General features: G+C 53.9%; 3 protein-coding genes across 3 annotated transcripts; 2 read left to right on the forward strand and 1 right to left on the reverse strand.

Moving 5' to 3' along the window:
• Positions 1-5952: 5952 nt before the first annotated feature.
• GUITHDRAFT_99859 (hypothetical protein) lies at positions 5953-11313 on the forward strand (the record flags this gene model as incomplete). Its single annotated transcript, XM_005841300.1, has 6 exons — positions 5953-6096; positions 6155-9739; positions 9929-10466; positions 10628-10751; positions 10857-10968; positions 11227-11313. 6 exons carry the CDS (start codon positions 5953-5955, stop codon positions 11311-11313), a joined length of 4590 nt encoding a protein of 1529 aa, XP_005841357.1.
• Positions 11314-11649: 336 nt separating this feature from the next.
• On the reverse strand, positions 11650-17010 carry GUITHDRAFT_63673 (hypothetical protein; the record flags this gene model as incomplete). The annotated part of the gene is made up of 30 exons (XM_005841301.1): positions 11650-11788; positions 11903-11959; positions 12046-12110; positions 12206-12293; positions 12431-12504; positions 12666-12752; positions 12826-12876; positions 12950-13072; positions 13162-13335; positions 13489-13626; positions 13655-13714; positions 13753-13833; positions 13963-14130; positions 14180-14242; positions 14292-14348; positions 14415-14513; positions 14576-14670; positions 14724-14808; positions 14899-14997; positions 15049-15117; positions 15167-15211; positions 15261-15365; positions 15410-15491; positions 15537-15612; positions 15640-15791; positions 15836-15929; positions 16235-16335; positions 16388-16440; positions 16661-16776; positions 16950-17010. Coding segments are annotated over 30 exons (2757 nt in total), but the record flags the coding sequence as incomplete, so codon positions are not given.
• Positions 17011-18512: 1502 nt separating this feature from the next.
• On the forward strand, positions 18513-21050 carry GUITHDRAFT_99861 (hypothetical protein; the record flags this gene model as incomplete). Its single annotated transcript, XM_005841302.1, has 1 exon — positions 18513-21050. One exon carries the CDS (start codon positions 18513-18515, stop codon positions 21048-21050), a length of 2538 nt encoding a protein of 845 aa, XP_005841359.1.
• Positions 21051-24890: the final 3840 nt, after the last annotated feature.

Consider the following 24890-nt stretch of genomic DNA (forward strand, 5'->3'; position numbering starts at 1 on the left):
TGCCCTGCAGACAAGTACTCTGCCGCCGCAGCAACCTTTTGCGAGCAATGCACCGCACACTCGACGAGCAGGGCAGGCAGCTCCAAGCAGATGTGCCTTTGCGTCGCGGGCTACACCAGCTCGGGGGAGGGGACTTGCCTGCCCTGTGCCAGAGGAAGCTACTCGGGGGCCCTCAACGTCTCGTGCGTCAAGTGTGCGGAGGGGACGTACAACGGAGATGCGGGAAGCTCTTACTGCATGCTCTGCCCGGCTCGTACAGGGTCGCCTGAAGGAAGCATCTCCATCGCCAACTGCTCGTGCAAAGCTGGGTACGCCGGGTCCGGGCTCTCCTGCTACTCGTGTCCGGGAGGATCGTACAAGCCGTACCGGGGGGATGGCTTGTGCCAGATGTGCGGACCGACTTCCAACTGCTCCATCGGATACTTCAAGCCCGACTGCCCCGAGGGATCCAGCGCAGACACGCCTTGCCTGCCTTGCACTCGGAAGCCCCAGGACAGCAAGTTCACGAGTAACGGAGGAAACAGCGACAGCTGCAGCTACAAGTGCAACGCAGGATTCCAGTACAACTGTCAAACCGACAGCTGCCAGGTGTGTCAACCAGGCGTGGAGTACTACTCCACTACCGCTGAAGTCTGCAAGTCATGTCCGACAGGAGCGACTTGCGACGGTCAGAACTTGATCCCCAAGGTTGCTGGGGCTGTTTGGCAGCTTCATGATGGAGTCTACCGCATCGACTCCTGCCCAGCTGGCTACATCCTTGTCCGCAAGCGCGACGAGCCTCTGCTGGACGAGTGTATCATGTGCCCGACCAACTACTACAGCCCGGTCGCCTCCGACTTCGACGCCGGCATCCAGTCGGTCGAGAAGGCTTCGACCGCACTCAGCCTGTGCATCCCCTGCAACCTGCAGATGGTAGACTGTCCCGGAGGAAGTCAGCAGATAGCCAAGGAAGGGTACTGGACATTGAACTCAGTCACTGCGAGGAGGGCCAAGGGCAACAGCACCCTCTCCGTCCCTGTCTACCGCTGCCCTCCGTCAGCCTGTCAGTCGGCAAACAACTGCACCAAGGGACGCAAGGGAGTGCTCTGCGCTCTGTGCGATGACGGGTACTTCATGGCGGGGTCAGCGTATGGTAAGTTGCGGCGGGAAGTTTCAGGGGCCGATTGATGACGTGGCACCGCAGGAGCGGAGTGCAAGCCGTGCGCGGGCAACTTCCAGTCGTTCCAGAAGATTGGACAGGCGCTGTTTGCGCTAGGGATGGTGGGAGTATGGTTCGTGCTAGTGGTGATGCCGCTGCTGGGGCTGTCCAAGGAGGAGAAGGCGGCGACAACGACGTTCTCGATGATCAAGGGGCAGCTGATGCAGATCTGGGAATACATTAGGGTTGCCATCAGCTTCATGCAGGTAAGAAAAGGTGGAGAGACGGCGGCAGGTGCGCTGACAGACGTCAGGTGACCTCGTCCTTCGCTACCTCCTTCAACGTGCCATGGCCTGTCGAGATCAGCGACATCTTGTCGTTAGCGACTGCGTTCAAGTATGAGCAGCTGGGAAGCAAGTGGGGACGAGGAGAGTGACTTGTGTGCAGGTTTGATCTGTTCGCGTTCTCGGGGATGCACTGCCTGCTGGCGGGGATGTCGTACTCGGACAAGGTGAACCTGTACGGCATCGGGCCGGTGGTGACGGGATTCTTCCTCTACCTCCCTGTGATCTTCGTGAGGAAAGTCGGGCCCAAGGCGATCAGCGAGGACAGCTACCTGCCGCTGTGCGCGATGGACCGATTCATCAAGTGGTTTCGGAGTTGTTGGGGAAGGATGTCATCGAGAACGTCGGCAGAGGGTGAAGGAGCGGTCAAGCCAAACCTCGCTTCCAATCATGAGGGGATGACGGAAGAGGAAATCGAAGAGCAGGTCAGGCTGATCAACAAGTACAACGCGCACGTGCGGGAGCGAGTTTGGTTCTGGCTCCTGTTCTGGTGAGGACGAGGGAGAAGAAGAAGGGAGGAGAGGAGAGGGAGGGGATGCCTGACGGCTGCCCAGGTGCTTCCTGATCTACCCGCTGCTGTCCATCTTCGCCACTTCGGGGTTGGTCTGCACGACTGTGGGGGACAAGAGATACCTGCTCATCGACTTCGAGGTCGACTGTCCTCTCGACAACATGCAGCACCCGCTGTTCTGGAAGATCCTCTTTCTTCTCATCGGGTATCCCTTCGGCCTGCCTGTCTTCTTCGTCTGGACGTTATGGAGGCACGAGGTGCCGCGGCTGGCAAACATCAAGTACAACAACCTGCTCTTCATAGAGGTGCTCAAGGAGTACAAGACCAAGAGCGAGAGCAAGGGCAAGAGCAACTCCGGGCTCATCGCCAAGATATCTTCACTGCTCAACAGCGACTCGTTCTGGCAGAACCGCCTCCTCATCACGCAGAACCTCTCGACAACGCAGCTGGAGGAAGTCCTCAACTTCAAGTGCGTCTCGTCGGCTGCTGTGATGCTGTGCTGACGTGGCCATGCAGCTGGTGGACAGGAGGGGCGAAGCAAGAGCTGGACGTCAGCTCAAAGGTAGCTAGAGGGGCAACGGGTTCGCAGCTGACTTGATGACGTGCGTAGGGATGGGTTTTCGGGACGAGCGGGACGAAGGGAGAGGAAGGGAAAGCGAAGGAGAAAGAGATCGGGGAGGCGCAGAGGAAGGAGAGGGAGGACAACAAGGTCAGAATCTTGAGCAGCATCCGGCAATGGTACGATGACATGAGCAAAGCCATGGATGGCTCGAGCGAGGAGGGCAGGATGATCTACCGGAGACGGCAGGAATGGTGCAAGACCGTGTTCAGGTGGATCGACGAGCTGGAGGGGAGCTGGTTCGACGAGCGATACCCGATGGGAAAGGACGGGCAGGACCTGGCCAAGAGCATCTTCTTCATCAACAACCAGCTGTACGACGAGGCAAGGTCCCTCGTCCTCCTCGGTCAGGAGGTGCTCGACCGAAAGAGAGCCGAGCTGGAAGCCGAAGCCAAGAGGAACAAGGGCGAGGAAGATGAGACAGCGGCAGGCGACGCGATCGAGCTGGAGCAAGCGAGGGAGAACGTGAGGACGACTAAGTACATGATGAGGATCTGCGAGTCGCTCTGGACCTACGAGACGTGCAAGAGGCTGGACGTTGACAGTGAGGGGCAGGCAGAGAGCGACACGGAAGGAGCGAGGGGAGGAGGAGACGTGGAGGAGATGCTACGAGGAGAGCAGACCCTCAGCTTAGAGACTGTCATGGACAGCGAGGAGTTCTGGAGCTGCATGGAGACCTCGCGGACTGGAGGAAGGAGAGGAGCGTCGAAGAGGGCGGGGGAGGTAGACATAGAGGAGCTTCAGAGCGGCTTCGTCAAGATGAGCTGGTACAACTTCTTCGGGGAGCCCAGCAAGGCAAACGCCAAGACCCTCTACGACTCCATGTCGCTCCCTGGATGGAATCGTGCTTATCCCGCAGGGCCTGCCCGCATGCACAACTGGCTGGGGTACTTCGATGGTAAGGAGGAGGAAGGTGAGGGTGCGAGTGCGGAGGAGACGCAGGAGCTCGAGCACGAGGCTCGCAATGAGCGGCAGAGGCGGAGAGCGGCTCTGAAGAGAGCGGCTCTGAAGTTCTTCGAGGAGGAGAACATCAAGTCTTCGTTCCCGATGCCGCTGGAAGTGATCGTTCATCGCATGCAGGAGGTCAAGCTCAAGGAAGCGATTATCCTCCTGGGGAAGCGCCTCGAGTTCCAGGGGGTGCTGGCAGTTCCTATCTGCCGATGGCTCACCCCCGACGAGATCCAGTCGATGGAGGATCAGCTGACAGAGGCCGAGGACTCGACGAGCAAGGAGGAGGAGGGAGAGACTGTGGGGGTGAACCCGAGCGAGGGAGGACAGAACAACATGCAGCAGGGGCCGGGGAGGAAGGTGGTTGTGGTCAACGACGACTACTTCCAAGTCGAGAAGGTCGCTGTCAACCAAGCAGGCTTTATTTTCAAGGCCTATAAGGTACCAGCGTACTGGGGGAGGCGGAGGAGGCTGACGGGCTGCAGGCAAACTACTGGTACTTCGAGCTGGTAGAGATGCTGAGGAAGTACGCGGAGGGAGGGGGGGTACTGCTGGGAGAGCTGACAGACGTGCTCGGTGCAGGTTCCTCATGATGGGCACTGTCAACTTCATCTACCCGGAGTCGCCGCAGCAGCTAGCAGCTGGCTTCGTCATCAGTTTGTTCTCGCTGCTGCTGGCCATTTACTTGTCCCCGTACATCAACCGCAAGCTCAACTTTGCCTACCAAGCAGCGCTCTTCACGCAGACACTGACGCTCTTCTGTAAGTGAACCTTGTATCAATCCCCGTCTGTACGATCATCTTCCTCTCCCTCTCCCTCTCCCTCTCCCTCTCCCTCTCCCTCTCCCTCTCCCTCTCCCTCTCCCTCTCCCTCTCCCTCTCCCTCTCCCTCTCCCTCTCCCTCTCCCTCTCCCTCTCCCTCTCCCTCCCGTCCGACCGCAGCCTCCTGACACCGTTGCCGATGCAGACGCAATCATGCTTCACATCCAGACGTGAGAGGCTGGGAGGGTCCGACGGCTGTCTGACTGTCTGACTGTTGCAGGATGCAAGGGAGCCTCGACGAGACCGTGACTGATCCGTCGGCCACCAAGGTGATGACAGCCATTGTGCTCCTCCTCAACTTCAGCATCGTCGCTCTCCCGTGGGTCATCTGGAGCATGGACAACGATGCGGTCAGCCAGGCCAAGTCCCATCTCTTCCGCTTCTCCTTCACGCGCAAGTGGATCTCTCGGCTGGTGAGAGGAGGGAGGGCTCTGGTCCTGCTCTGACGTTCGTCCTTGGCGCAGGGAAAGAAGCTGGCGGCGAGGAAGCTGCTCAACCAGATCAAGAACTTCGTGCTCTACCCCGTCCATGCCGCTGACCCCCAGACCTTGAGAGGACGGGCACTGACTGGTCGGGGCAGAGCAGCGCAGCAGGAACGAGTAGCGGGAGGGGAGGGAGAGGCCCCGAGAGATCACGTGCTCGAGATCAGCTCGCAGATTTTTCTTCCCCCGCAGGCCGAGGAGGTGGAGGGTCTGGCGGGTGCGCCAGGGACGGAGGTCAGCTCAGACGTACAGCCGGAGGAAGTGAAGCAGGGGGAGGAGGAAGCAACTATCCTGCCGGGGGGCGTGAAGGACAGTGCCGCACCTTGAGAATTATGAAACTTCGGTAACTGTTAAATTGAGTGATCAAGAAAGTTTTGAATAAACTCAAAAATATCAAAAACCGTGACAAGGGGAATGTAGTTGACTCTCCATCTCGATCTCCGCGTCTACTCACGAGTCAGACTAGGCTTGACTATCATTATCAGGCTGGGACAGAAACCGTTCAGTGAACGCCCATCCGACCGGCAGACTCCGGTTGGCCTGCCCCCCTGCTGCTCCTCGGGGCCCGGGCACAGTGACACGACTGAAAGACCAGCCAGGCTGACTCAGTGACACACGAGGCTTGGAGCAGCCTGCAGCGGCATGCGACACGACCGTCGGACACTGACGGTGCCGGTCCGATCGCGTGCCATCGGACTCTCAGTCACAGTCAAAATGACTCGGAAGGGGAATATTACATCTGTAACTGCTCTGTAACGGATTCGGAAGTCGAAGGGCCCAATGGCAGTGAGCGAGAAGTCGGAAGCGATGAGGAGCAAGGCGAGCGATCAGGTGGATATGGCGAGAGTCATCGCGATGAGGAGGATAAGTGAATGAACATATGCTCAAACAATCTTCAGTTGCATTAGGCGTCATGCCGTCGCAGCTTTTCAAGTTCACATGTAGCGTATCTTTTTGAATTGTACACAAGGATTGGGTTCGCTGGGCGTAGAGTCTGATCAGGCTTGTACATATTACCATCAGCACAGGAGATCGCGGGTCTGTTTGCTTCTAGAATCAAATTGTGCCCCTCGCTGTGAAGAAAGCATAATGAAAAAGACAGTCAGATCGAAAAGCACCAGGGCCTCCAGGCGTCCAAGCATCTGGCATGGCGGCCTGAGACCTCAGAGATGGTTCACGTTAAGTGACGAGGATGCATCTATCAGGCACAAGTCTCTCTTAGAGACAGCGAATGTATGAACCTTGCTGGGATATCTAAAAGTTGGTAACTGACCATCATCTGGGTTTTCAGGTCGTGAAGCGAGTGTATGAGCAAGGATTGAGTTCAGCTCTGCAGGCAGCAAGCATGCTGAACTTCAACGGGTGCTCGATGGACTCGATGTTTGAGTGTGTCTTCAAGCTCGTCATCACCACCTCGGGGCTTCGCTTTGATCGAGAAGTGCAAGACGCGTTGATCGCGTCGATAGCCAAAGACCTGAGCTCATCAACCCATGGCGCGACGCATGAGGGGCCGCAACCCCCCGTCGATGTCCTGCCTGCTGATGTACAGGTCTTCTCGGTAGAAGAGAAACTTCACCACGACGATCGTCACTCGTCTAGGATATGCGCGTCTGTGAGCATTGTGGCGTTCTGCAAGGAAGATGCCCTGGGGATTCAAACTCGATTACAGGCGATGCTGATAAAGCATCAAGATCGTTGGGTTTGGTTGTCTTTGAAATCTACATTCGAGGAGCTTTTCTTTGCTGTCGAAGACATGGGTCAAGGAACATCTTTGACGGAAGTGGAGGTGTCAGGCCTGCCTGTGTTGGAGGAGATGGCAACGCCAGTGGTGAAGAGAGCATGCGCGCATGCCGACCTCAACCTTGTGGATCCTTGTGAAGATGCGCAGCAGGAGAGGACCGTACTACTCGTTGGGGGAAGAAACCCTTGCAAGAATGACTTGTTCAAGTGGCTTGCTGGGATGAACCCGTCGGACTCGTTCCTCCATGACCAACTCAACAGCGACCACAAGTTCACCATTGCCTGCGAGTCAACGGACCCGCTCCTGTTTCGAGCTCCCAAGATCGCGCATGCGATCACAAAATTTCATGCTGAGTGCAAGGCGCTCGAGGTGGCGCACCTGGACAACCTCATTGCAATGATAGCAGACAAGGTCAAGGTCGGGGGGTATCAATCGACCATGCGAGCAGCTGAGTTCATCAAACTCGTCACGACCGTGGGATTCGGAGAAGATGCCCTTGTTGACGGGGTCTTGACGTCTGAAGAAGAGCAGTTTCTTGTCAAGACTCTTGCGCTGAACGACGACGAGCAGCTCTTGCTCTGTGAGATCGAAGATTGCCTCCTGACCTTGCGGACACAACTCGCTGATACGTCGAGCGAGATGTCAGGGAAAGGAGGAGGAGGAGGAGGGGCGAGAGGAGGACACGCGCAGTCCTCAGTCTTTGGTGAGCATGAGGAGCTGGATATCGACAGGCTGAACATGCAGGCAAAGAAGATCGAAGAGGACATGAAGAGAGATCAGAAGAAGGTCAAGGACAAGGAGGCAGAGGTGAAGGCGCGACAGGCGGCGGAGAAACTGAAGAAGAAGTACTTGGCGATGGCGAGCGCCGCTGCAGAGAAGCTCAATGCTGCTCAGGCGACCATGAAGGCGAATCAGGAGATTCTAGAGGCAAAGAATGCAAACGACAAGGCTGTGAAGAAAGCTCAAAGCAACCTGATCACCGTCGAGAAGACCATCGCGATGGCTAAGAAGCAACTTGCCGAGGCCAACAAGCAGCATGATGCTGTTGTATCTGCTATGAACGCCATGAGTGAATTCCGGGCGTTGGGAGGAGGAGAAGGTAAGAGGTATGAGAGCGAAAAGCAGGTGGTAGACGAAATCCATTGGATGCTGCGCTCGGGCATCCTCGATAGCCTCTCCTCTTGCTTCAAGGATGCCCAATCGGAGGAAGGGACGAGACTCTCCATCCGGCACTGCGTGGAGGCGATGAGAAAGGCGTTCGAGGATCGCGGAGTTTCGATCCCCTCCTACTGGCTAGGGAGGATGCTGGCGAGCTTTGACTGGGAAGGCGACGGATTTCTGGACAAGGCCGAGCTCCTGGAACACTTCGATACCAGCGACTTTGCGTCGAGGAGGAGGAGGGTTGCGTCTCTGTGCGGGCTGCCCTGCATGGCGATGTACAACGGAGGAGGAAGAGTGTTCATGCTCAGCCCCGAGGAGAGCAAGATCTGGAGGGCAAACCCGCAGCAGGATGCAACGGCGGCAAATCAGTTGTACGAGGCGACCATAGTGAAGGAGTTTGCAAACAACAAGATCGGCGTCAAATTCTCCCACCGCAGGGAGTCACCTGCGCCAGCGCAGGCAGTGCAGGAGCGAATCCTTTACAAGCAGTTCAGCGACTTTCCCGGCGAAGATTTCTTCCTACTGCAGACCTGCCGCCCGGAGGAAGTGATGCTGCGCACGGTGAAGAGAGGAGCCAACGCCCTCATGCTCCTGACGCACTCGGAGCTGCACAGCAAGCAGACGGAGCTGGTGAGCATGCTGCAGCGGGAGCTTGTGAAGAAGACTCTGCTGTCGGGGAGGAAGGAGAACGACGTGCTCAGCATGCAGATCCTCGAGGCCCTGGCGACAGCAGACAGGGAGAAGATTGTGTCGAGCATGCTGACGTTCTGGAACGTCAACTGCAGGGGGAGCAGCGTTGGTGGGGCAGCCGGCGACGAGAGGAGGGTGAAGGAGGTGGAGGAGAGGAAGAAGATGATCGCTTCTCTCACCGAGGGCAGCGACGAAGCGCTCAAGTCCATCCTCCAGACGAGCTCGCAAGTCCCTCTGACCCGCTTCATGGCTGGCAGCGTCTGCCTGTCCTTCAACAGCCTCCCTCAGCACTGTCGCCCGACCCTCGTGCAGGCCCCAGAGCTGATTGCTGGCAGCCAGGTGCGGGAGGACTCGAGCATGGACATCCTGCAGACTATCCGGAACTTCTTCCCGGACCCGAGCTCGTCCGAGAGCCTGGAGCAGCAGATCAGGAAGAAATTCCAGGAGGCAGACGCTGACCGCTCAGGGACGCTGGAGAAGGAGGAGGTGAAGACTCTGATAGAGAGGACGGTGAACAGGAGTAAAGAGAGAATCCGCCCGTCGCAGCTCGACATGTTCATCGAGCTCATCGACCAGGACGAGAGCGGGACCATCGAGATGGAGGAGCTGGTGAACGCTGTCAAACCAAGGGGGGGCGACTGCCCTTACGATCAAGGGGGAATGATGGAGGCCATGGCGGAGAAAGTGACGACGATTCTCCTGCTGGTGGACCCGATCCACACGCGGTTCAACTCGTGGGAGAAGGAGGTGTTCAAAAGGATGTGGAGCAAGCACAGGAGCAAGTGCGTCCTTGCCACGTTCGTCACTGCAGAGCACCAGGAGGCAGTGAAGACGGTCGGAGGGCTGAAGGAGAAGATAGCGGCAACGGCACAGGACCTCGCCAAGTTCGTCGGAGACGAGGAGGTGGAGGAGGAGGTGAACAGGAACGTGTTCGGGGTGGGAAGCGTCCTGGACCACCATGGCGACGTCTCTTCGTCCCACCTCGATCGCTCCAAGTGGAAGTTCTTGAGCAGCGGACTGAACAAGCTGGTCATCCGAACGATGCTGAGGGAGGAGGAGGACGCGCGAGCGATGGTTGAACTCCTTGCCGGCTCTCTCCGAGTAGTCTCGCTGTGGATCAGGAAAGTCTGCGAGTCGGGAGAGGTGGCGAGTCAGCGGCCGCAGACAGCGAGCAATCAGCTTGCAAGGGCTGCGCGGCATGTAGAGGAGTGCAGCGAGCACGTTCTCAACAACTGCAAGGTGATGTTGTCTTATGCAAGACTGTCTGCTGTGAAGAGCGTGAGGGTTTGACTGTGTGCCTGTCGCTGGTGGAACATGTTGAGATGAGAATGTTTAGATGAGACATGCTGTGATGAGAAGTTTGAGATGATATATGTTGAGATGAAACATGTTGAGAAGAGATGTTTGTTCTGTTTGCAGTGAGGAAGTCTCCAAACATCTCCGTGAGATCTTCGCCTGACTTGCACTGGGCAGGAGCTGTTCTCCCGCATCAAGTACTTCGATTTCTCCGAGGAAGTCCAGCGGCTGCTGCAAGTCAGCAAGAAGGCAAAGAAAGTCTCGTCCCTGCTCCTCAAGAGCCTCCACATCGACCGCTCCTCCCTGCTGCTGGAGGACGGCGGGCAGGACTGGGTGTCAGTGAGGAAGGCAGTGGAGGACATGGAGATCTTTACGTGGAGGAGCAGAGACTTTATCGAGGAGTGGGAGCGATCGATCGCAAGCGACCCGCTCGTCCCCCTTGAGACCACCAGGAGGATCGCCCGTCCTGCTCTCCTCGGCGTTCGAAGCTTTGCCGACCTGGTTGACATGGATCGCTTCAAGCTGCAGGAGCTGCTGCAGGAGCAGGAAGAGCAGGAAGTCACCCTCAGGTTTCCCTTCCTCTTCCATGTCAATGCTGTCCGGTCCAAGTTCTGGGAGGTGGAGACGTCGCTCTATGCTCGCAACCTCTTCCTCCTCACCCGCGAGCGTTTCCTCTGCCTCGATGACGTCAAGCTCATGCATGCTGTCTTAGAGGGTAAGTCTCTTCACCCACCTTCCCCTCCCTCCGTCCCCTCCGTCCCCTCCGTCCTCTGTCCCTCCCTCCTAGCCGCCCCTCTACTGTCCCTCCCTCTTAGCCGCCCCTCTACTGTCCCTCCCTCCTTCCACTCGCCCTCGCGCTTCTTTACGTTCTCGCAGGCTACGTCAAGGTCAAGTCTCACAGCAAGTCGCTCCTCCTCGATGGTCTCTTCCTCCTCACTGACGGTCTGCGACCCAACCGCAGCCTTCAAATCGTTCCCGTCCGCGAGCAGACAATCATTCAGTGAGCCTTTCCTGCAGCAACCTCCTCCTCCTCCTCCTCCTCCTCCTCCTCCTCCTCCTCCTCGTGCCTCCCCCAACCTCCCACCCCTCTCTCACTCCTGTGCAGGACAAGTGTCGAGAGGAAGCATAAGGAGGTGACGCACTTCTACTTTTCTGACTTGGAGCCAAGCGAGGACGCGAGAGCTTCTGTCCGCTGCGGCAAGATTGCAGCCAACACGGTATATGATCCCTACCACCCCTCATCTCCCTCCTCATACCTCCCTGTCCTCCACTTCTTACTCCCTTCTATCCTCCTCCTCCTCCCCCTCCTCACGTTTCATTTCACATCTCCTCCTGCTCTCCTCTACCCTCCTGCTCCTCCTGCTCCCCCTCGTCATCCTCCTGCTCCTCCTCTTGCTCCTGCTCCTGCTCCTGCTCCTGCTCCTGCTCCTGCTCCTGCTCCTGCTCCTCCTCCTCCTCCTCCTCACTGCTCGCAGGTTGCTGCCATGGTTGTCTTCCTGCGGCAGGAAATCCTCGAGACTCTCGGATGGATCCCTGACTCTTCAGACTCGGACGAGGCCTGAGATCTCGTCCTCCTGCCTCTCCTCTCTCCTCTCTCCTTGACTTAGCTGGCTCCTCTACCCTCTCCCTCCCTCCTTGAGCCTCTCCTTTGCCTCCTCCCACCTCCTTCATCCTACATGTCAAGCGCGTTCTTCTCTCCCCTCCCTCTCAACTCACCCACCTTCCCTGTTCTCCCTTTGTTTTCCCGTCTGCTCTCGCTGCACATAAAATTTCCAGCCAATTTAATTCGATGCAAATGTCTTGAAATGAAAAATGCACAGAAAAGAAGAGAAACCTTCCACTTCCCATCTTTTCGTTTCTGTTGTTGTGTCCCCTCCCTCCTCTGCTTTCCTCTCCTCTCAGTTCGTCAGCGAGGCCTTCTCTGTAATGCTCTGCACCACAGCCATGAGCTTCTCTCCCACGTCGGCGAAATTCTTTCCAGCCGCTTTGCTCACTCGCTGCCAGACTTCTCCGTGCCGAGGGTTCGCATCCTTGCATCTGCATCCTCCCAATCAACTTCCACAGCCCCAACCCCCCTCATACCCTCGTCCTCCCCGCCCTCGCTTCCCTTCCCTTCCCGTCTCCTTCCCCTGCCTCTCTCCCTCTCCTCACCTTCTGATGACTTCTGCTCTCGTTTCGTCTGTTCCATGTTGCTGCTCCAGCCGAAACCTGCAACAGGAGATGAGAGGGAGGGAGGGAATGGAAGATGGGGAGGAGGAGGAGAAGCCGAGGACACAGGAAGGAAGGCTGGTCACCAGTGGGCCCAAGCATCGCCGAAGTCTGGGTTTAGAGTGCAGGCACGATTGAACCAAGTGCGAGCCTGAAGGAAGGAAGGAGGAGGAGGAGGAAGGAGGAGGAGGAGGAGGAGGAGGAGGGACTGTTTAGTACTCAGTAACCTTGAATGAGGAGCTTCACCTTTTCGAGCTTTCTATCGGCATGGAAGAGACGAGCGATGGTACAGATGACGAACGTGTCGTTCTCGCAGTGTTTGATGGCATCCACACTGAAGGCTCCACATCAGCCTCTTCCTCCTCCTCTTTCCTCCCCTTCCTCCCTCCCCTCCCCCTTCCTCCTCCTCCTCCTCCTCCCCATTCCTCCTCCTCCTCCCACTTCCTCCTCCCTACTCCTCCTCCTCTTCACCTCTTCGCCTTCCTCTGCTGTCGAGGTTCCATGAGGATAGCTTCTGACCACAAGATTCCACTGTTGGGACATTCCTACCCACCCGTCACAGATCATCACTACCCCCTTCCCCTCCATTTCCTTCTCTTCTCTCGCTTCTACCAGCATCCCCCCGCAACCCCCGACCCCCCTCAATTTTCCTTTTCCCCTTCTGTCCGCTCCTCTCCCAAGCACCTCCTTCCCATCTTGTTCCTACCTGAAGAGCTTGCGCAAGACGGGTCGCTGCCAACTTTCTGTTGTCTGGCAGCGCTGCTTCCATGCGAATAGTTTCGAGCCAGAGGTGCTGATCCTGCTCCCAGATAAGGAGGAGGAGGAGGAGGAGGAGGAGGAGGAGGAGGAGGAGGAGGATATCAGACCTTGGGGTTCTTGAGCCTTGCCTTTTCCAACAACGATCTTGCTTTCGTGAGCTGTTCATCCGAATGGTTAGCATCTGGTCTTACCTAACCCCCCCTTGTCGCAGCGACTCTCTCCCCTTCTCACCTGGTTGGAATCTCGCTCGAAGTGAACGGCGACGATCCACAGCGCGACGCTGCTGGGGCACTTGCTGGTTCCTTGCAGATAAGCATCGCGAGCCTCGTCCGGCAGGCCCATCGATTGCTTGATCTGAGAAGAGACGTCAATGCTCGAACTCAGAGGAGAGGTGGAGGAGGGAGGGAGAGAGGAGGAGATCAGTGAAGAGGAGGAGGTCCAACTTGTATCAGGATCATCCACAGCTTGGCAAACGTCGGGTACTTCTCGAGGGCCTGCGTGAGAAGTTCGCATGCGGCCTCCATGTTGCCCTGGTCTCTCTCCAGCATAACGCTCTTCATCCACACTCGCTCCGTTCCGGCTTGCATCCTCGCTTTCTCCAGCAGGGTCCGGGCACGCTGGTGGCATCACGTCAGGTCCCGACATCCACGGCCTCCTCCTCCTCCTCCTCCTTGTCTTCCTCTACCGCCGCCGCCGCTATCACCACCACCTCATCCTCCTCATCCTCTTCCACCACCACCGCCATCACCTCCTCCTCCTCCTCCTCCCACCTGGATCTCGTTGTTGTCGTTCTCAAGCTTCACCGCAGCGAGCCAGATCTCTTCGTTGTCGGGGTTGATCTTGAAAGCCTCGCCGAGGATGACGCGCGCGCCTGCACATCCCGTTAGTCCTGGCAGAGCCATCAAGCTCTCCCTTGCCGTCCAAGTCGCCGTTGACCCATTTCTCCTTGGCACCCATCAACCAAAGCGGCCAGGCCTTGGGGCAGAAGGTTGTCGCCTGCTCCAGCATTCAGCCAGCACCGCAGCACCGCAAACTGGGAGTGCCTTCTTGAGCAGCTGGTCCAGCGCTTCGGGGGTTCCATGCTTCTTCTCCAAGTTGGCTGCTGCCATCCATATCTGAGCAAAAAGAGCGTGAGCGAGCACCTGCTGATGGAGGAGAGAGGGATAGGTCCAAAAGGGAGAAGAAACTATGTTGAGAAGAGAAGCGGAAGGAGGGATGGGGAAGGAGGAGGAAGAGGAGGAGACCTTCTTCTTGGTGTTGAAATACTGCAGGAGGCTAGAGTATAGGGTTCTAGCGCAGTGAACCGCTCCTCGCTCCAGGAGGGCTTCAGCCTCCGCCTCCCACACTCGCCTCCTCTCATGAGGCAACACGTTCACGTCCGCGCTGACTTTGATGAGACCCTCGGCAACCACCTGAAGGCATCGCGACGTCAGGGAAAGGGAGGCCGCCATGGTCGCTTACCGGGTATCCCCCTTTCTCCGCCTTCTCCGCCTCTTGCTGCCAGAAGTCTCTGTCATCTGACACCTGAAGCGCATGTCAGCCTCGAGCTCTCGCGCTCCCTCGTCCTCTGCACCTTCAGCTTCATGTCTGCAAACTGCCTCATCGCGCGCTCAAGAATCTTGGGAACGTTCTGAAGAGGAAGGTCGCATGAGGAGAGTCAATATTCTGCTCAGGAAATCAATGGAACGAGCAAGACCTGCCCATTTCCGTTGGCCTCCTCAAGCTTTGCTGCAGTGAACCAGATCTGCGGTTCCGAGGGGACCTTCTTGCGCGCATTGTTCAACACCTTCCTTGCCTGTGATCTGCTGTCAGAAAAGGACACTTTTCATGCATCAGCATCATCGTTCTTGTCATCACCTCCTGATACTCTTCCAGCCTTGCCAGGGCCAACCACAAGTCCACACTTAGCGGGCAGCAACCGTCCTCGACTGCCCTTGTCAACAGGACTCGTGCTGCATCCTGCGCATGGACCATCGTCAGACAGCAGCTGGAGCTGATGTTCAACTTTCCTTGTCCTCCAACTCTACAGCAGCTTTCCACAACCTCTCCGAATCTGGAATCAATTCCAACGCTCTTCGCAGAACTCTCCTCTGACGATTCCGTCATTCTGGAAGCACTATCAAATGAAGCTCCTTGCCTTTCCCTTCGCCTCTTGCTCGAGTTCGGCTGCTCGCATCCACAATGAGACCTGAAGAGTAAGCAATCAGTGTAAGGAGGTTAGTAGAGCGAGATACCTTAGTCGGCAGATGATGAACTGCTTGAGCAATGATTTTCTTTGCCTGAAGTGCGAAAGGTCAAACAAGATACATGAGCAACTTTGATGAGCAGACTTGTTCTGGAGGATGAATGCTTGCCGCTTCCAACCAGATATCTTCATTCAAGGGAACCGCCTCGCATCCCTGTGGGACTTGTCAACAACTCAATCCAGACGGCCATAGGAGGCATTACCTGCATAATCAAGTTTCTTGCTTGAGAAACCTTTCCTGCGATGACCTGGTGGTTGCAAAGTGAGGCTAAGATCACTCGTAGGCAATTCTCTTACTTCCAATCGAGAAGCTGCGATCCAAGCTGGAGCATGCTTTGGATTGGATGTGATGGCAGACTTGAGCAGAAGCCTTGCTTGCTTGATGTCAGCTACGTCCGCAGCCTATACGAAATCAGTAAACATCGAGATTTCAAAACATGGTGAACCTGATTGCGGATCTGAGAATTGAGATCCGTCAAGTATCCCTTGGGATCAACAACAGTCTGTCCCGACACAGAGTCCGAAACTCTTCGCATGGATATCAGGAGAATATTGCTTTCAGTCAGACGTCACCTGTCCAACTTCAATTGCAGGTATGTATTACGACCCTCTCCGACTTTGTTCAAATCCGTGAACTGCGATTGTGTGCCTGCCCCATCAAACCGCCGTTATTGACTACTCCCGATAAAGTAGAAAGGTGATGAGTCAGCGTCACCTGATACTGTAGTGATCCCTCCAAGTACTTGCTGTCTTGTATCGAGTTCATTGTGGCTTCCTGCTTGCTCTGCCTGTGCTTGCGCTAGCAATGAATCAGGCGCTGGCATGAATCTGCCTCATAGTCAAGGTTTGCTGACAATGAGACCAATATCAACCTGTCCTTCATGGTATCGACTCTCCTCTTCTTGTGTGAAATATCGTTGGCATCAGGAATGGAAACCCAGTCTTCTCTAGAAAGAGATTGCAGATCTGAAGATATATCCAGTATCAGGACCCTTCTTCAACTTTACACCAAGGCAATATTGCAGGTTGCATCCATTCAGACATGTCTGTTGCGGTCAATTTCTCCACATCTTGTATCGCGCATGTCACCAACATCTCAAAGCTCAATTCAATCCAATCCGATCATGGATAGCATCGAAGAGCTTCAAAAGACATGGTCCCTTGCCGATACAAAATACGAATACTCAATCCCTTATCTGCTCTTGTGACATCATTCGGACAAGGGGCACAGATTCTCTTGAGAAACAGGAGAACTATCCATCGATGCTCACCTCGCTTGATGTCTGCAAACTGGGAATGGAGGGTTGGAAGCTTTGCACGATATTTCCTGAGCTCTTCTTTTTCACGAGCTTCTCTCCTCTCCTTTCTACGTCTGAGTACGTGATGACTTAATACCAGCTCTTGTGCAGTCACAGCAAACAAACCCATCCATCCTTTGGTCCACTGCGTCCCAGACTGCATCGGCTTCTTGATCGTCCTGGCAGGCAGATCCGTCATCCATAAGAGCATGGCACCCAGGAATTGAGATGCAAAGCACGACAACTCCCGGAAAGATGAAGTAGAGCATCGGCAAGCGAAGAGGAGGGAGCAACGAAGGCAAGCAAGGAAAGACGAGGAGCAAGAGAAGCAATGCATGCCACAGGTGAGAGCAAACGCAGTAAACAACAACAAGAAAAATGCGCGCGAAGAGCAATCACCTGTTCGTACGGGGTGTCGCTGAAAAGAGCGCCCCCGTATCCATAGAATTCGTTGTAGTTTGAATCTCCAAGATCCTCCTCCTTCTCGCCTGCTACGTCATCCTTGCCACCGAATCCTGCAGTTCCACGACCAGCTCCAGGAACGTAGCCCTACACGATCATAAGTCTCCAGGGCCGACCAGGAGAACCCATCTCTTCACCTCAGGTGCCTGCCCGAAACTAACGACGTTTCTTTGCTGCTGGGCTGTGGCTGCCTGATCTTGCTCAGGCGCAGAGTATCGAGCAGGACCGATATCGGATCGGGTAGTGAAGCCGGTGGCACCACGACCAAGACCTGCACACACATCAGACAACTAGCTACCGAGAGCCCCGCTGCTGAGCAGGTGCAAACAAGCACGGGAGCTACATCGTGTGTCCTCGGGTCCTCCCTTGCTGCAATCGAAGCAGGAGGAGGGCACCGAGGCACCTCACAAGCGTCTGCTGCCTCTGCATACCTGGCACGTAGTTCGTGGGCACTCCCGCCCTCGTCAGCGCCATGCGCTTCGCCTGCAGGGACGACATTCTAGCTCGCGCGCTGCTTGCAGAAGCACATCCACATCCCCGCTCATACCGATCATGAGACCGACCCCCCACGGGGGTGGAACTGCTATATTCGATCTGACAGACGGGCCAACCCCTAGTGTGGGAATTAACTGGTACAAATATTTAGTTAAATACCCCCCCCTCCTTTCCTCATCGCGCCTCCATGCAGAGCGTTCGGGGCACTATGGCGGGGGATTTAGGGGGTGCTGCATGCCATGGCAGGGTGTCACGAGAAAATTCAAATCAAATTTTTGGCGGGCAAAGCTATGTTGTCCCACACCATGGGCAGGCCGAGGCTTCCAGCGAAGAAAATATGCTCATCATGCCACAGACGACGAGAAATGACCAGCATTCGAAAGTGGCATGGTGTGTCTATGTGCACAACTTGTGTTGCAAGGTTGAAAAAACACAAGGATTGCAATGATCTTGAGCAGATCTTGCTCTCTCAATGGGATGATGCCTTGGTTTTCAAGCTGTTGGATTTCTTGCAATGCCATGGCCATGCAACTTTATCTGTGGAGTGTGAAGACGAGAATCTTTTAGTTTCAGCGACCCATTACCTCAAGTGGAGTCTTCGTTCTGTATCCTTGTATGAAGTCCAGAACAAACTAAAGGTCCTCGGAGATGTCTATGGGCCTACATCAGAAGGATTTTCGAGATGTTTTCTCCAGCACTACATGCAGGTTTTCGAACAACAAGCATCTGGCAAATCACATGGAGGCACAAAGGCCATTTATGAGCACTTGAATCGACTTCGTACACGTATTGGCAACATTCACAGGAAGAATCGAAACCTTCTTTCTCGCATGGAAGAATGGTCTACTGCTCACTTCGAGAATTTGAATTCATTGCAAACTACTATACACGATTACTTTGTGAAGTAAGTCTGAGATGTTGCTTTCTTTCCATGCCAGTGACCTGACGATCATTGTACAGGTATGCAAGAATGTCGGATGAACATGTTGACACAAGTGAGAGTCTTCCAAACAAACATGCCAAGGCGCAATCCGAACTGTTCATTCAGACAGTCCTTGAAACTTTTAGAACCCTTGACAGCCACACCCGATGTGACATGATTAGAAGGATTATGAGTGAACACGACTCTCTGTGTCAAACACATGACAAGAATACAGAGCATGAGCTATCTGCGATATGTAAATTCGAAAATGCTGTTTCAAATCTGCATGCTGCTGGATTGCCGGATATACTTTCGGAGTTAGTAATCTTTGCCAGAAACGACATCCAAGCTTTCAAAAGCACACATAGAATCATGCCTTACCTCGTCATGGATTGGTGTCATCAGAGCTTCAGAGCGAAAGATTCGAGGGGCATGAGATTCTCTCCGGAGGTTTTGAGTTTCGCATCAACAATTCTCAATGTTTGCGACGGGAGTACGTTCCGTTTACTGTCAGGGCCAGGGAACAAGTATACGAGAAACTTCCATTCTGATCAGGCTTTGCATAACTTGCCTCTACCGTCCATATCTACTCTTCATAAGCTGCAGAGTGCAGACATGAAGACACGTGATCTAAACAAGTCAAGAATCTGCAGCGAGGTTTTGCATGATTACGGTGAAATGAATTTTAACCTTGTAGAAGGTATTCATGTGTTGGCGATGGACAAGACGATGATCAATGCTGGGTTTTGTAAACAGTTCGAAGACTGCGAAGCAGATTTAGGTGGAGTCACGGGGAAAACAATGGATTTGTGTGAACGGCTTGAGATGCGACAGAGACGGTTGGCACGGCTTTGTTTGGAGGGAACAACCGCTGAATCGATTCAGGAGCATGTGATAGGCTTATTGAAAACTGACTTGGATCACATCAATGAAAGGAAATCAACGACTGAACGGGACTACAAGAAAATTCGTGATAAGTATGTTGCAAAAATGATTAGCAACAACGCAGATACGAGAAGGAATGTCTCTAATGAAGTCAGGTTTACGCCACATCAATTGTACATGGCCGGGGTCATTGAGGGATGTAGTCAGATCCAAACTCAAGTGCCGCAACTGATTGATCGTCTGAACAACTACATCAGTACCGCCACACCAAGCGAGGACGAGCGGCGTTCAATTCAAGATGAATTAAATGTATACAATGACTTGTACTACAAGACGGCGATCGCCGAACTAGCAGAAGATGCAATATGTGTGGTTGCACAGGATGGACAAAAGCATATGCCTCCTGCGCCTGTTTACATCGGCTTTGCCCATAAAAGTTTGTGTTCCAAAGATGGAAAGGATATTTTTTTAGCTGTCACCAATGAAGCTTGGAAGAGAGGCGTGAACTTCAATGTGTGGTCTTTCGATGGGGAGTTCGCCTGTATATATCGTTATTTCTACCAAGACAAGCCAAGTACATTCATTCAGGAAGTGAAAGCCATTAACAAGACTGCAACCAGTATGGAATATAGACATTTATGTACATCTATTTCAGCATACATTTCGGGGATATTCAAGTTCGAACCTCCAATTTCAGAGCACGACATTGAGAGTGAGTGCACATTGGACCATCCAGATGAGTACGATGGTGATGATTTGTCGTCATTGCCCATCACACCTCAGCAAGGAATTGTACACATGGATGTTGCTGAGATGAGAGAAATTAAACAGTTTGTTTTGCAGTTACGACAGAACCAGGCCATATGGCAAGTTCAGAAGGAGAAGACGCTACGATGCCACACGAGGAAGAGGCCCAGAGCGACCCTGAAAGAGATGTTTTGCAGGTTTCAAATATTTTGCAGACGGTACGGATATGAAGAAGTTCTTTCATTGGCCAAGCACAATGAAGAGGGGGGGGAAACATTCACTCCTTGGGAGATGGAGCGAAGAATAGCTGATGGACTAAATGACTTTGATGAACACAAGATCCGCTTTAAATTCGACGAATGGTTATCCAATCCCGTCCTCTCTCCAATTACGAACAAGTTGTTGTTTTTCTCGCCGTGCATCAATCACTTGTTGAAGAATGTCAGGCATTCCATTGGATCAGGGAAGTCTCAATCGTCTTCTACGGAAGCCCAGATATGGCATAAAGCTTACAGTGATATCGCCAAGAAGAATCCTGCTTGGATGACTCAGATGGAAGTCGACGGGACCGCCGATCCACAATCGGTGGATATCATGCTGAAGATGTTCAGTGACAAGGCCATCAGTCTACTAAAGGCAGAAGGACATGAAGCGACAGCAAGAATGGCAGAGGCTATGTCTGGCCTGCACAAAGCATTCGATGAAAGAGGGCTGAAAGTTTCAGAGAGGATACGTCTCGTTCAAGAGGGTCGAAGATGGCTATTGGAAGGCATCGACTGGACCAGTGTCAGCCAAAAACATGTCAAGGGACTATCATCTGTAACATTTGAAGGCTTCATAGTTGCAATTGATACTCATCTGCAAGTACAACAGTATGTGAGGGATAAGAATCATGCGCTGGGTGATAGAGACTATGACTTCAATTCACGAACTCTCTGCACGGATAGTGTAGAGAATCTGTGGTCGTTGATCGGCCATCTGAACAAGAAGGATTTTCTGAGAAAATTCAATCAGGCATGCATAGAATTATCTAAAAAGGTGGATCCAAACCTGCCTTTTGTATACGAGCATTCGAAGAAGCGAATTGTCCTGAGCAAACCGCACGACCGTGAAGCTTTCAATGCACGGGATGGATCTGATAATGATGTGGAGCCACACAATAGTACGCAGAAGAACAATCGAAAGCGAGTATATGCTAAATCAGGGCAATGGGATGAAGGATTAACAGGTAATATGCAACGGTTCCGGGGATTGCGTAGCATTGCTGGCTGCAAGTAGAAAAAAGTACGTATTGTGGAAAATATTAAACACTGCTACGATGCAATTCAAATGATTGATACCATGATATAGATTTTACAATTTCCTGATAGGCTATGGTGGTTTCACGATTGTCATCATTGCACAGGCTGAATTAATCATCCTTAAACCTGGTCGCCGCCTTGCTGCCATTGCGATTTCCTGCAAACTCACCCACCCCCTCCTGAAAAGGTACCCCCAAAATATCATACAAAAATACCGGTACTAGACCATTTTATTGGGAGTTCCTCCCCCGTGCCGACCCCCCAGCCGACCCCCAGCCGACCCCCCTCAGCGACCCCCGGCCCGCCGGGCCGCGGCAGGACTCCCGGGACCCCGGGCCCTCAGCCCTGGACCGTACAACCTTGAACGGTCACCTCGGACCGGCGGACCGCTGGACCGATCGGCCGCGTAGTCAGACTCGCCAGGCCGGCCAACCCGCCGTGGGTGCCTATCATACTAGGATAGTATCAGTGCCACCGTGTGCCGGCAGAGCTGGCTAATTGACAGTGATGATCATCGGATGTTTGTGTGCCAATTGTGCCGGTAAATTACTGGCTAATTGATAGCCGATTTCAGGTTTGATGATGTTTGTGTTAATTGCTGGCTAATTGATAGCCGATTTCAGGTTTGATGATGTTTGTGTGCCAATTGTGCCGGTAAATTACTGGCTAATTGATAGCCGATTTCAGGCCTGATGATGTTTGTGTGCCAATTGTGCCGCCGCCGGGTAAATTACTGGCTAATTGATAGCCGATTTCAGGTTTGTGCCGCTTCCGTCGGACTCCCGGGAGCCGCGCGCCCGGCCCGCCGCGGCCGGAGGCCCGGCGCCGGGCCACTGATCATTGCTCAGTGCGGCTGCCCGGTACTAGGCTAGCTGGCAGTTAGTACTGCTCGTACTGATTTTTAACTTAACTTTGAGTAAACTTGGGAAGCAGTTAGTACTACAATGATGATGCCGTGCCCGAACCGTGCCGTGCATCGAACGGTGTGCCGCGCCGTGCGGCCCGGCGGCCGGGCCGCACTCAGGCTGCACAGTGGCGTGCCCCCGGCGGCCCGCATCTCAGTCCTGAATTTGAAAGTACCGTGACCGCCGCTGAGACTCTCAGTACTAGTATTTGAAATTGGAACTGGGAAATTGGTTAGGTTCTGTTTCAACAGTCGGAAGGCAAAACGTTATAGAAGCCAGGAAATACGAAGGCACAACAATGCGAAACGCTTACAGTTTGCTTGGAGCACATGTATGTGGGCCCGTACAACACACCCGTAACCAAGTACAGTAGTGTTAGTACCATTTTTGATAAATAGTATTATAGTTTTCGTACTTCCCCGAACAGTAGTAGCGCTTAAACCCTTTCCCTATTGTTCTATTTCTGGTACCAGTAGTCTATCTAGCTGTACCGTGCTAGGGCGGGTCAACTCGAGGGTCCCACAACAATGCGAAACGATGCTTGTTCCTTTGTGTTAAGAGGGATGAGGGGTAGTAGGTTCCAGGGTAAGGTGGGAGGTAGGGTGGTGTGAAGGAAAGGAGGGGATGAGGGACACGCGAGCACATGAACTGGCCAGGAACAGAAATGAACGGCAACAATCTGAAACGACGTGGATTGCCTTGCAAAAGTGTTTTGCCCCGCAACAATACCAATCGACGCAATTCCTGAAGATTTGAGGAGATGCGGGCACACAGAAGATGTAGAAGGCGGGCCCGGGAAGGATCCATGGAAGAAAGTACGGTTGACTGTCACTTTGTATTGAATTTGTTGAATTAACTTAATTATCTATACTAAATTTGTAAGTTGTATTGTATCTTGATACTAGTAAAATTATTATTAAAGAAACAGTAGGAAAAAACTAACTGTGAAATAAAGTCAACATGATTGCTCCTGGTACCGGACGGTTACATCGGCAAAGGTGCATGATGAGGTAGGGGTGGTCACCTCATAGTCAATGGTGGGTACCTTTGTGGGATATGATGGGGTAGATGATCGAAAATCTGGTCTAAAAAGTAACTATCGAGGGTGGGGTGCATCGGTTACGATCGGTACGGACGGATGTGGGTGGGGTGGGGGAATACGTTCAGAGGAAGGTGGTGGTACAAATATTGTGGGGTGGGTCCCTAAGAAGTAGATTCCCCCAAGGGGTGCGGATTGAGGACTTATTAATCGTGGGGTACCTTTATAGGAAAAGTAGGGGTCTGTGCGGGTACATTCGATGAACACAGGGGTGTATCCGGAACGGGGTATACACATGGTGGGTAAAGGCCCATGGGGGTCGGTCAAATGGAGGCGCAATGGATTTTCTACCAGTACCGGTTATATCCCTCCCGAAAATGACCATCCGAAGGGGGTATGTGGTATGAGCAAGGGAACCTCGGGCACCGGGGTAGTTGGTACCTGTAAGTTAGTTTCGGGAAGGTGGGGTGGGGTACTGTGGTAGGGTGGGGTCGGTGGTGTCGGTAGTACATTCCAAGAAGAGGGAAACTCACATGGCGGCGAGTATGAGAGCGAAGAGGAAGCAGTGAGAGAGGTTGGGGCCTCTCACCTTCACAACAGACCCTCGTCCTTCTCTGGTCTCGCCTTAGCTACAGTGCAGCTGCTCGACAGCAGCTCTTTGGCTGGTGGGGTTGTTCGACGGATCCTGGGAACCTGGGGCAATCCACTCCCAGCAAACTGCTCTGACCTTTCCCTTTCTTGGACGCAGGAAGGTGGTAGCATGAACGAATCTATATCATCTCGTGCACCATTCGAATGCGTCTGTGGCTTCACGGCTGGGACAAGCTTTGCATGGGAGAAGCACCTGGCTCTCAGAAATACCCCGTATTCAGCTGTCAAACACACCCGTGTTATCCGAGGCGGCCAGGAAAGTGCGAAGAAGCTGTCAAACTCCACGGAGTCACCTCATAAATCTCTGAATGGTTCCCACGACGATGGCCATATTCTAGGTGGTTACCCCACGCCGAAAGGTTGTGATTGTATGCTGTGTTTGAAGCCGACATCAGTTATACCAGTGATCACGACCGTTCATTTCCTGTATGCTAGAGACGAATAAGCTTATGTTGATCTATGTTGATCGGTATAGTCCCATGAGTGAACGAAGCTGCTTGTGTTCGCAAAGGGATAATGAATGCGGATGTTGCGGGCCGCTGAACACCAGCTGACAATCTGATGATGTTGATGTGTTAGATGAGGTCTTTGCATCTACTGACATGTTCCTCACCCTTAGCGCTCTTTCGGGATCGCAGCAACCATTCTTTGGAGACGCCGACAAGGACTCAAGTCTCATCTCCCAAGAGTCCGATACTAAACGGGCTCCACCTGGACGAAGCGGCTTCGAGCGGTGACATGGACAGAGTTGCGAGGTTGGCGGTAGAAATTCTCCGCCTTGCGCAACAAGGGGACAGTCACGGGGTCCTGGATCTTATCACTGATAAGAGGAAGAGTGACGTTGAGAAGAACCATCATTCGTCTCATCACGCGAAATCGAAGGACATCCGTTTCTCTGCCAACATCACAGCCGTGCACCACGATGTGCATGGTGTGACCCTCGAGCAGGTGATGCCGTCGGTGCTTGAAGTTGGCTCAACTGACATGGAGGCAGGTTGCCACGGGGTTGAAGAACTCGAGGAATACAGAGAGCATGGGATCCAAGGATGCCCTGCGTCTTCTTGCAATCACGGAGCCTTTGTTGGAAGCGTCCTCTACGTCGAGCACTCCCGCGCAGTTTGGCGTTGACGTTGGTGTGCTGAAGCGGACCATCATAGCCGTCGCTCAGTGTGCCTCGAGGTTTGCTGCATGTTTGCCTTGATAGGGAGCCTGCGCTGAGACT

This window comes from Guillardia theta, assembly GCF_000315625.1.
Source record: "Guillardia theta CCMP2712 unplaced genomic scaffold GUITHscaffold_3, whole genome shotgun sequence".
Classification (NCBI taxonomy): domain Eukaryota; class Cryptophyceae; order Pyrenomonadales; family Geminigeraceae; genus Guillardia; species Guillardia theta.